The sequence below is a fragment of the Hippichthys cyanospilos genome, chromosome 18 (assembly GCF_059441005.1).
Source record: "Hippichthys cyanospilos isolate Australia breed blue-spotted pipefish chromosome 18, RoL_Hcya_1.0, whole genome shotgun sequence".
NCBI lineage: Eukaryota > Metazoa > Chordata > Actinopteri > Syngnathiformes > Syngnathidae > Hippichthys > Hippichthys cyanospilos.
In genome coordinates, this window is record NC_142386.1 from 2248681 (window position 1) to 2260319 (window position 11639).

At 45.5% G+C, this 11639-nt stretch overlaps 2 protein-coding genes across 3 annotated transcripts; one reads left to right on the forward strand and one right to left on the reverse strand.

Moving 5' to 3' along the window:
• Nucleotides 1-275: 275 nt before the first annotated feature.
• LOC148408409 (arrestin red cell) lies at nucleotides 276-9556 on the forward strand. Of its 2 annotated transcripts, none has more exons than XM_088440410.1 (16): nucleotides 276-659; nucleotides 1726-1756; nucleotides 2285-2345; nucleotides 2437-2481; nucleotides 2557-2654; nucleotides 2721-2819; nucleotides 3948-4007; nucleotides 4247-4314; nucleotides 5115-5250; nucleotides 5317-5401; nucleotides 6260-6332; nucleotides 6742-6879; nucleotides 6950-7033; nucleotides 7548-7624; nucleotides 7701-7755; nucleotides 7820-9556. In XM_088440410.1, the coding sequence occupies exons 1-16, from the start codon at nucleotides 637-639 to the stop codon at nucleotides 7908-7910; spliced, it is 1224 nt and encodes a 407-aa protein (XP_088296536.1). In that variant the 5' UTR covers nucleotides 276-636; the 3' UTR covers nucleotides 7911-9556. The 2 variants fall into 2 exon arrangements, with proteins under 2 accessions (XP_088296536.1, XP_088296537.1); XM_088440411.1 differs by having other exon boundaries at nucleotides 7823-9556.
• taf9 (TAF9 RNA polymerase II, TATA box binding protein (TBP)-associated factor) lies at nucleotides 9108-11616 on the reverse strand. The gene is made up of 6 exons (XM_088440412.1): nucleotides 11511-11616; nucleotides 10792-10873; nucleotides 10561-10697; nucleotides 10289-10496; nucleotides 9890-10006; nucleotides 9108-9815 (listed from the first exon to the last, which is right to left on the reverse strand). Exons 1-6 carry the CDS (start codon nucleotides 11544-11546, stop codon nucleotides 9655-9657), a joined length of 741 nt encoding a protein of 246 aa, XP_088296538.1. The 5' UTR covers nucleotides 11547-11616; the 3' UTR covers nucleotides 9108-9654.
• Nucleotides 11617-11639: the final 23 nt, after the last annotated feature.

Sequence of the window (11639 nt, forward strand, 5' to 3'; positions counted from 1 at the left end):
TTTGAATTGACATGAATTGTCTTCCTCACGGGTCGGTATCCTGCATGTTTTCTCACCCCATCACACATCTTATTAGCAAGCTCTGCAGGATCTCGAAAATGATCCTAATCATTTGAAACGAGAAGGTTCGAAAACATGCAGGATACCGGCCCTCGAGGACCGGAGTTTGACACCTGTGGTTAAGGATATGACTAGAGCATGCGTCCCGGAACGAATTACAGTCGTATCTCAAGGCACATCTGCGTTTTGTAGACTACGCGCTTCCGCACGCGCACGCAAATTCGCGTCGCACATTGATGTGCGTGCAATCTTCGCGTTTGACGCAACGTGAGCATCTGCAGCAGCTGCACGCACGCAGACGAAGGAGCCTGCGCGCGCGCAACAGCGGAGAGCGAGCGAGGGATCGAGCGAGCGAGGCAAACAGCGCAGCAAACCTTGCGGAAGTGGCAGCGAGCAGAGGCGGTGCTAAATGAAATTAGCATACCCGTTTAGCGCTTTGCCGAGGCGGATGGAAGGTTGAACACCGCCCGCTTGGGATACTTAAGGAAAAAAAGAACACAATCGAGCCAAATTACGCAAGTGACCGAGTCCGGGCTCGTCTATTCCGGTCCTTCTTGACGTCCGTCAGCCGCGGAGATGGGCGACAAGGCGGGTACGAGGTGAGCTAGCGAGCTATTCGCTACGGGCTAGTTAGCATCACGCCGTTGGCCCGAGCGGCTTTTCGTCTCGCTGCGGCGGCATCTGCGTGTGTTCGTCGCGACTGTTTTGATTCAAATGCCGATCGTTGTTGGTGTTTTTTCCGCGGGGTTCGGTAGGCTCGTCGTCTGGTTGCACGGCGAGCGCGGCAGGGTGGGGTTAACTAGCGGGCTAGCTGCTCCAGCTGCGTCTCCGCTACGTTCGCTCATAACCAGTCTCGATGTTTTTTTTCCCCTCATCGTTTCGGTTGCATTTCTGACGAGATATCAGATCTCTGGGATAAAATGTCGCAAGTGTCGTTAAATAGGAGTAAACGGTGCGTTGATTGAGCGTCGTCGATCACGGCTCGTTATTTGAAGCAAATTCCCAAGGTGGATGTTGAACAACATCTGTCATTTTCAGCGAGGTCAAATAAAGCGGAACGGAAATTAACATAACTCTGCTTTTTTGTTTATGTGTCTGTCTTTTGCCGACGTGTGCATTTTCACCTTGACAAATGAGGCGCCCAGTGCATTGCAATAAAATGTCGGTTTTCTCAAGATGCTTCGCGAAATACCCGGAGGCATGTTTGCCCTTTCAGTGTTTGTATTCCAACGACTCTTCAAAACATTCACCTGCTTCATCCGCTGTCAGCATTAGGCGCGCGCGCATGCGTGTGCGACAGGTGAATTGTAGAATATCTTGCCAGAGATCCTTCACCCTGTTGACAAATATTAATAATTAAATGTTTATACGACACAGGATTTAGTATAACATGTCAAAAAAGAAAACATGAGTTTCATCTCGTGTTGTGACACTTCTGCTTTGACACGCACTTACTTCCTGATACATGATTGGCTCCTCCCCCTAACAAATCCCCAAAAGTCAGATAGTGACTTCCCGTTCAAAAACAAAAATCTTTCCTGTTAGCTAACAGGAAGAAGTCAGCAGAGCGACATCTCCTCACCTTCCATTGCTACTTCCTGTTCCAGTCTGGAACTTCCTGTCAAATGACCATGCACTGAATCCTTTTCTTGGTCTTGTTTTTAGAGTCTTCAAGAAATCCAGTCCAAACTGTAAGGTGAGTCCAAGTTTACTAAAGGGTTCTCGAAGCTGTTGTAGACTTTGACTTGTTGCTCCTAGAGAATGATGTAGGACAGGTTCAGCAAATTTCTCTCATTTAGGACGAATATTGATAGACAACAATTGACTTTGTTGCGTTTCTGCCAATGCTTATATTTTCAAATGATCAGTATTGCAACCTTCCAAGAAAATCACAATGTCCTTGTCAGCAAGGTGTAAACACGGTTTCTGCATGTATCAGCAATTATAATTGATATTTTTAATCCAAACTAAAATTTATGTAATGCAGCATAATATTAGCAGATCTTTTTAGTGCCGTGACAGGAACAAGACAATTTCCTTTTCAAATTAAGAACAAAGGAATTGGAACATGAATCTCTTATACAAGGAATCAAAACATCTCTTTGGAATGTTAAAGCTTGCGGAGCCCTTGGCTAGAAGGTTCTAGAAATCAAAGGCGGTCTATTTCGAAAGTGACTCGAATATTCTTTCATTTGGTGATGCAATGGCGGTCTGATCCGGGCAGGTGACGGTCTACCTGGGCAAGCGGGACTTTGTGGACCACCTGGACCACGTGGATCCTGTAGGTGAGTCACACGAGCGGTCACGCGACCCGCCCCACACTCTGGTCCGGCCTTCGTCACCATTCTCGTCCCCGTTTTGTCTGCCCGTGGCTAGACGGTGTCATCCTGGTGGATCCGGAGTATCTGAAGGACAGGAAAGGTAGGACACCCATTTTCTAAATCTTCTTCACAGCTGTTCGCTTATTCTTCCCGTTTGTCTTCCTCCCGCGCCTAGTCTTCGTCACACTGACGTGCGCGTTTCGTTATGGCCGCGAGGACTTGGACGTGTTGGGTCTGTCCTTCCGCAAGGACTTGTACATCTCCACTTTCCAGGTAGCGGCCACGTCGTCACGCTTTGCGGCCCCCGCCGCGCTCACGTAACGTCACTTCCCGTTTCAGGCCTTCCCACCCGTCCCAGAAGAGCGCAAAGCCAACAGTCGACTGCAGGAGCGGCTCCTCAAGAAATTGGGGCAGCACGCCCACCCTTTCTACTTCACTGTGAGTACACACGTGCGTGCACGCACTCGCACACAAACGCGCACTAGCAAACACAACAGGTCGCGGCTTGCCACTGACGTCAGCATGTCACTAAGCCAACCGCTCAGACGTGTCACTGTGCACATGAAGACCCGCTGAAAATGTATTTGTTTTTGTTGCACAGTGGTGCTCATATTCCCGTTTTTTCTATCTTTGTGGGGACCCCTCTTCCCTGCGGTAGTGTATCAGTGGGCCCCCACCAGTCAGACCTCTTTTTGAGGGTCAAGATTTGGTTTTAGGGTTTACGTTTCATTCAAATTTGGTTGAAGTTGAGGTTAGGCCAGTGCTTCTCAATTATATTTTGCAAAGCCCCCACTCCCCTAGGAAAGAACATATTTTGCGCCCCCCCACTCACCGCACAGACTACAAACAAGATTATTATGTGTAAAAATTGTATAGGTAAACCTAAAACGGTATCCTTAACTAACTTTTAGCTCATTTTTCTACACCGTTTATCGACAGGTTACATGTTAGTCCAGCATGTTTTGGGGGTTTCTCTCTTAGGCTGATTGTCAAGCTCCTGCTAATGAGCGAATCATTTGAATCAGGTGTTATGGGGAGAGAAAATTGGAAAACATGCAGGATACCGGCCCTCCAGGACTGGACTTCCACACCGATGGTCCAAAACAAAAATAACCAAATGCATCACAGTGACTGAAATAATAATAAAAGAAGATGCTTAGAGATCCTTATTTTATTGCAATGATACTTCACATGGCAAAAACAAGCATGACAATGGTCAATTTCTTATTTTTTCTCAAATCTTTACCTTTGGTCAGTCCCCACGTGAGCGTGCTATTTTTACACTCTCGCAAACCGATGTAAAGTCTTGCAACTGGTTTTCGCTCTTTGACGGCGCAGTGTTAATAGTTGAACAAACAAAACGGGTCTCCTAAAAAGCGATCATTTTGAAGGTACAAGATTTGGAGTTAGCGTGTGTGAGTGCGCGCGTGTGTGAAATTCGCTAAAGTGCCCATGTGAGTGTGTTAGTGTGCGCATGTGAAGGTGTCACTGAAGTATAAGTGAGAGAGTTTGTGAGTGTATGAGAAGGCAATACTAAAATGTGCGTGCGTTTGTTGTGCGTTGTAGATCCCTCAGAACCTTCCGTGTTCCGTCACACTGCAACCCGGACCTGAAGACACCGGCAAGGTAAACTTGACAAGGTCCAAGTTCTTTTAGAGGACAAAGGGCAATCTTAGTGACATCACGAGCAGATGGTGCGTTAGGATTGGACGCTTTATCTGTACTGATAAATGAGGAATACTAGCGCTCAATAAATTGATCACAGGGTGGTACAGCGCCCTCTTTTTATGACCGATTGCTCCCAAATGATTGGTGAACTCCAGTTGATGTTGCTTGTGTGTGTGTGCGTGTGTGTGTGTTTTCAGGCGTGTGGTGTGGACTTTGAGATCCGAGCATTCTGTGCCAAGAACATGGAGGAGAAGATCCACAAGAGGTCCTCGCTTGCTCGCTCGCTCGCTCACTCACTCACTCAGTCATGCTTACTCCTTCACTCTCTCATTCGCACGCTCGTTTGTTTCTCCAACCCGCCCACTTACGCTTCTCTACATTCTTCAATTTGCGGGGTTAAAACATTTTAGGGAAAGAGCGGCGAGAACAAGAAACGCAACTTTTGCAGTCTCAAAATCGGGCTGTTTAAATCAGGTGTCCCCAACCTTTCTATCACGGCGGCGGATCTCTGGCACTCAAAATCGCCAGCCGTACATTGTTCTCAGACGTGTAAGGCGGGTTCCTCTTCCATCCACCAGTTGGCAGTGTTGATCTCTTTATTGACGAGAAACATCAGGTGTTTCTTGTTTAACATTGGATATTTTAATATTTTATTTATACTATTATTATAATTATGCACTAATGTTATTCTAATGTATTTTTTACTACTTTGACGCATTTTTATAATGTATTCATATTATTTAACGGGTTTAGGAGCATTTATAGGGGCTTGGAACGGATTAGTGTCTATACATGTAAAAAGTGTCTCTACTTATGACAAATTCACGTTAGGAAATGACTTCGGGAACAAATTAATTTTGTAGGGAAGTTTAATATTGACAGCTCTAGTTCAAGGCCAATTGAGCTAGCAGCACTGCCTCCTGGTGGACAGAGGAGGAACAGGCCTTTAAACACACGGCTGTCTTCTCCTCTTTGCCGGTCAGCTCACATTGAATCCTTGTAGGAATGAACCGACTCACAAAATCTTGTCTCACTCGTCGATTCACTCTGTCACTGGGTCCCCAGGAACTCAGTGCGTCTGGTGATCCGCAAGGTGCAGTACGCGCCGGAGAAGGCGGGGCCTCAGCCCATGGTGGAGACCACTCGCAGCTTCCTGATGTCGGACAGGTCGCTGCACTTGGAGGCGTCGCTGGACAAGGAGGTAGACGCGCGCTCGCCAGCTGAGCTAGCGCATGTCAAGTGACCAAGTGTGCGTGTGTGGTGACAGCTGTACTACCACGGCGAGCCCATCAGCGTCAATGTGCACGTGACCAACAACTCCACCAAGACTGTCAAAAGGGTCAAAATCTCAGGTATGCACGTCTTGTTTGTTTTCTATTTACGTGTGCGGGGAATATTCTGTAACCTCTACATCAGGGGTCACCAACCTATTTGAAAACGAGAGCTGCTTCTTCAGTACTGCACCAGTTTATGTGAAGATACCCATCGTGTTAATGATTCCTCACAATAATTAAGGAACAGCTGTAGTAAAGATGCCATTTCCCAAATATAAGACGCACCCTAATTTTAGGGTCAAATTCTGGTATTTTCTACGCTGGTGACTGTCAAAACTATAGCAAAACAGAAGCATCTCATACTATGTAAACCCATCCGAGGAAGATTGATCTGTCAGCCGAGTGTTGACGCAGAGATATGCTATATTACGGCGGCCGTCTTCATACTTGCTAGCGTAACGGGTGGATGGCAGTTGGCAGTTAGCAGCTAGTGCCTGTTGCAGCTAACAGCAGCAGGTGTTAGCTGAGGTTGTTACGGCATCATTTTCGATAAAAGAAGCGGGCAGGCTGAACCAACGTCCGACTCCATCCTTATTCATACGTAAGAATATTACTCAAATTGAAAGGAAAAACCTATGTCCTGAGTTAATTCATTTAAATGTTCAAGTTAGTCAAAGTTATTCCATTTGACTCATTTATTATTTGCATTTTTTTGGCATATAGACGCTCAATCATAAAGTTAGTGAAACACAGATGCTGCACAACTTTGTGTATTAATGGTCAAATTAAAAAAGAAAAGGAAAAGCAACTGCTTCGAGCACATTCACGTGTGTCTTATATTTGGGGAATTACATTAAAAAATGGACATTCTGCAGCTACGTTCACCCAGGTCTGCCTTGACACCGAGCGTGTGTTTGTGTGTCCTTGTCCCCGCAGTGCGTCAGTATGCCGACATCTGTTTGTTCAGCACGGCGCAGTACAAATGTCCCGTGGCGCAGCTGGAGGCCGAGTAAGTAGCGCATGTTTGAGTGTCTTCCCGGCGTGCAGGTTTTTCCTGTTACCAGCCAATGCTTTTCTTCAAGTTGGAATGACCTTCTAATTGCGACTTCCAATGAAATCGGACGTGCTGTGTGTGCGTGCGTGCTTTTGCTACTTGGTTTTTGCGACATGGTGGTGACCAAATTTGGGGTTTTTAATGTCTTTGTGGCGACTTGTTGGATTGTTGTGGACCATTTTAGTGCAACCCAGAAGTTCACACCTCTTTCTGAGGGTCGAGATGCACTTTTTAGAGTAAAGGTTTGGATTTTGGTTAAGGTTAGTTTCGGGGTTAAGTAATCTTTTGTGAAGGTTAAGTTTAGGGGCTAGGAAAGGCATTATGCCATGTCCCCACAATGATAGATTGTTTGTGTGTGTGTCAGTGACCAGGTGTCGTCGAGCTCCACCTTCTGCAAAGTGTACACGCTGACGCCCACACTGGACAAGAACCGCGAGAAGCGAGGCCTGGCGCTGGACGGGAAGCTCAAACACGAAGACACCAACCTGGCCTCCTCCACCATGTAACAAACCCGCACACAGACACACACAGCTGAGCCCATGTCACTCGACGCTGATGTGTGTGTGTTTCAGTGTGAAAGATGTGACCAACAAGGAGGTGTTGGGCATCCTGGTGTCCTACAGGGTCAAAGTCAAGCTGGTGGTCTCACGCGGAGGGTACGGTATCACTCGTGTGTGTGTGTGTGTGTGTGTGTGTGTATATATATATATATATATATATATATATATATATATATATATATATATATATATATATATATATATATATATATATACACGATTACTCGATTTTTTTTTTTAATTAAATGGTTGATGATTCATTTGAGAATGATGACTCATCAGTTGATTATTCGGCGATAATGTTGTTGATTTGTTCCCTAAAAAAATGAAACACAATCTTTCACTCCTATTCCAGTCAGCTGCAGCATCGTGTCATTTAACTCATTCAATGCCAGGGACATATTTTGACGTTTTTTAAAAGTACAGACATTCAATCCCAGATACTTTAGTATCGATATAATTCTGAAGTATTTGGAATTGAATGGCTTTAAGAATTTATGTAATGCTTAACTATCTGGGCTTTTCTTAAAAAAACGTGAAAATAGGTCTCTGGCATTGAATGACTTAATTGTGCCTGTCCCTCCTGACTCCTTTTGTGTGTGCATCATAGCGACGTGTCGGTGGAGCTGCCCTTCATCCTCATGCACCCCAAACCGGCCGAGCCACCTGCGTCGCGCCCGCAGTCAGGTGAGTCCTTGCGCGCGACCCGACCAAAGCCGCGCTCTAAACCGCGCTTGTGTGCGTGCGTGCGTGCGCACGGCAGCCGTGCCAGAGTCGGACCCGCCCATCGACACCAACCTGATCGAGTTCGACACCAAGTGAGTATTTGTGGCGAAAACGTCGCAGGCGACGAAAAGCATCAAACGATTTGATCCTCCTCAGCAGCGTCTCCCAGGACGACGACTTCGTCTTCGAGGACTTCGCCCGCCTGCGCCTCAAAGGCGTGGTGGACGACAAAGATGAGGACTGCTAGGAGACAGCCACGCGCCCGCCTCCACACACGTACACACACACACACACACACACACATATGCACACGCACGTTACATTCCTCGGTGGAAGGACGGATGCCGCCAAATTTGGGCGTCGCCTCGGTCAGCCGCCGCGCCACCGCCGCCATCTTCTCCACGTTCGGTTTCCATAGAAGGATCTTCTCACCGATAATTTTGCCAAGCTTCTTTGCATACCACAGCAAATGAAGGTTTTTTTTTTTCGAGATGTTTTTGGGCGACCTACGCTAGTTTGACCGCTAAGTGGTTTTTGCTGACCTCGCAATCAATCGGGGCCAATCGGACGCTTCCTTTGCCGTTAGTTGTTTATAAAGTCCATTAACTCTTTCAGTGCTATGGATGAGAATTCTTGTCTTTTAAAATAGTAAGAAAATTAATTATAATATTAAAAATAAAAGACACCCAGGGGTTAAATATTGACAATGAAATGTGACATCAATGTTTAATGACTTTTATGCTTTTTTTTCTTCTTTTTTTTTTATACAAAAGACATGGCCTCTGTAATTCTAAACCGCACACACGTCTTACCGGCTCTCGGAGCCGCAAGTTGCCCCTCGTTCTACTTACGAAATATAGTGCAACTAAAGGAATCAGATGATCAAGTAGTGAAGGCAAACGGTCTATTTTTGGTGTTGTCTTAAAGCATGTTTGTTCTTACCGCTTGAAAATTTGATGCAATTAGTTACTATATCTAAGTGGATTCAATTTCACGTCGTACCAGAGCTCATCAATAAAATTTTGCTTAACTGGAGGAAAAAACTTTAAGGTGCTAGAGAAAGAAAAAAACAAAAGACTGCAATTTTGGAACTGGCATAGGAGGGGGGGAAAAAAAGCTTTTTCTTCCAACAGCGAAAAAACATTGCGCTTCTTTCCGGTTGAAACCTTGCTTTTCTGTACTATGCAAAGAAGCGTCTCATCGATTGAAGGAAATACAGAAGCTACATTGCTTTTATTCGAAATCCTTTTGAATGTTTAACGTTGTTTCCTGTGGCGATGGCGTCTTGTACAGAATTGTTCATTTTCAAATGGTGTTGATACCCACGGAGGGAGGGGGCAGCGCCCGCCATCCGCATCACTTGCAACATTCCTGCGCCGCCTTTTTTTTCCTTCCTTCAAATGTGAGCGGCTGCCGGCATTCTCTGCCTCACTTCCTGTCTCGGCCTTCTTTTTTTTTTTCCATTTAAAAAAGCTCCAGCAAAATATGTCTTATTTGTTAAAGATTAAAGTGCCATGATCCTGTTCAGCCAGTAAGAAGTGTTTCCTGTTGCATCAGGTGCATCACGGGGAAAAAAAAAGAGTAAACGCTTCAGTTTTTTTTTTTTTAAGTGTTTGCTTTTTGATCTTTTGGCTCTGTGCAGTGGATGGCCACTCCCCTGAAGGGATAGAGGCGGAGCATGTTCTTTGCAGTGCCGTGATTGGTCGTTGTGGTCGTATTAGTCGTGCATGTGCGCTAACTTTTTTGCGACGCGCGTGATGTGTGTCAAAATGTGTGCGCTAACTTTTTTGCCACCAACAGGAAGTGACTTTAATGCTTGGTCATAATCATTCACGTTATTTTTTTTTTTTTTTTTATTTGAAATTGTTTTTAGGATTAAAGGTGAAAAACAAACACGCTGGATGTTGTCGTCATTGCGGGCGTTTGAAAGTTTGTTTGGGACGACGGTCACGGGGTGTGCGTAGTGTCCAGTTGTGCGAGTGCATTCGGGGTCACATGGCGTCATAGTCGTCGTCATCCGGGTGTTTCCTCTTCAGCGACTCGCCGCCGCCGGCGCTCTGGGCCGCCATGTTGGTTGTGATGAGGATGTTCTTGGAGCCGATCAAAGACGAGTTGATAAGCACGCTGGAGGCAGCGGGCGTGCTGAGCGGGGCTGCGGGGGAAAGAGTCGGTCCGTCTGTTATCCCAACGAGGCACCCGCCGCCGGTCGGATGTTCCGCGCCTTACCGCTTTTCGTGCCGGCGCTCTGCGAGGGAGGCGGGATCTGCACGGCGAACCTCTGACCCGTCAGTGACACCGGCGTTCCCACCTTGGTGCCGCCCACAGACTGAACGGACGGGTTTCCTGCGAGGAATATCTGCTTAGTGAGTTGTGCGCCCATTCCTCCAAATAAATGCCAACCATGAATATGCCACTATAGATAAACATATATAGTATATATAAAAATATATATTGTTTGCACATGCAAACAAAAAGATAAAAAAGTACTTTTCAAAAAGGAGCAGAAGTAAAGACATTTAAGTATTCTATACTAATATTGCTACACAGATATATGTATATATAAATATATGCTTTTTAGTTGAGTATAAATATCAAAAATGTCCACTGCAGTAAACGGGGACTGACCAAGTGTAGGTGTGGCCGGTCTGCTGGAGACGGCGCTGAGACGAGGTGCCGATATCCTGCCGGCTGACGCCACTTTCTTGGGGAGAAACTTGAGACGGTAGTTGGGCGCCGTCAGGCAGTAACGGTCTGGGGGCAGCCGGGGGCCCGTGTACGGTTTGATGAGGGGCAGTGGTGTCTGGTTCTTCTGCCTGGCCACCTCCAGCAGGAACTGACACACACGCAAAGCTTGAAACACACATGCAAGGATACACACTCAAATTTCATTTACTTACATCTCTGGGTGGCGGTGATGTGAACGACTGGTCCATGCGGCATTGAATGGCCAGCTTAATGTCGTCGGCATCCACGTTGGATTTCTTGGCGTGCGTGGCATAAATCTTGGCGTCGTCGATGATACTTGTTACGTATCCTGACAAAAAAAGAGATGTGATGTAGTTTGGGTTTGACAAAAGCACGACGGGCAGAGGCGCTCGCCTTGTAATTATAAAATGGCGGCAACTTACTGTAAGTGAACTCCAACATCTGGTTGATCACGCGGGGCTCGTACTCGGTGACCCCCATGTCCTTCAGGATCTGGATCATCACCTGGGGGTAAAACATAATAGATCCAACACTTAGATTAAAAATAAATATATGTCAAATGGTCACGTAAAAAAATGTACTCGTGACAATATATATATATATATATATATATATATATATATATATATATATATATATATATATATATATATATATATATATATATATATATAAACAGAAGCCATTTGAGACTTGGCGATTCATACAAATAAACTTGATTTGACATACATACGATACAAACATAGTGCATACTAATTTAATATTATACATGTACAGTGAATAAGCTCACGCCAATGATATCTGAAAATATCGTTACCTGTATATACTCAAAATAAATTAGACTAACGTCTAAAATGAGAGCTTGAGCTAACGTCTTCTGAATTAATTTGCCCTATCTAACACGAAGTAAACAGTTTAAACTCCAACGCTTCAATCATCAAGTAATGATACTTTATTTATTTACATTCGGCGTCCAGTCAGCAGCGGCTAAGCTAACGACTGTCCATTGTTCAGGTATGCTAGCAAGCTAGTAGCGGCCGAGCCAGCGCGCGAGCAACGCTGCATGAAAGATATACAACAGGGCAACTTTAGTGGATCAAACGCCGTCACGCGATCTTAACAAAAAAAAAAACAGCGTTACCTGAGCATCTTTGGGGAGGCTTTTGGGAGCAGACATTTTTGAGTACGGTACAAGTCACTGTCCGCGTCTTCCGCTTCCTTTCTTCTTCTACGCTGCGTTCTCAATGTTTTGCTCGTTTTTTTTTTACTT

Coding starts and splice junctions, on each gene's coding strand:
- taf9 (XM_088440412.1), bottom strand. CDS start 11,546: ATGTCTGCTCCCAAAAGCCTCCCCAAAGATGCTCAG. Junction 10,874..11,510: donor GCCTCCCCAAAGATGCTCAG/GTAACGCTGTTT, acceptor TTTTACCCCCAG/GTGATGATCCAGATCCTGAA. Junction 10,007..10,288: donor ACCGGCCACACCTACACTTG/GTCAGTCCCCGT, acceptor TATTCCTCGCAG/GAAACCCGTCCGTTCAGTCT.
- LOC148408409 (XM_088440410.1), top strand. CDS start 637: ATGGGCGACAAGGCGGGTACGAG. Junction 2,820..3,947: donor CCCACCCTTTCTACTTCACT/GTGAGTACACAC, acceptor TGTGCGTTGTAG/ATCCCTCAGAACCTTCCGTG. Junction 4,008..4,246: donor GACCTGAAGACACCGGCAAG/GTAAACTTGACA, acceptor GTGTGTTTTCAG/GCGTGTGGTGTGGACTTTGA.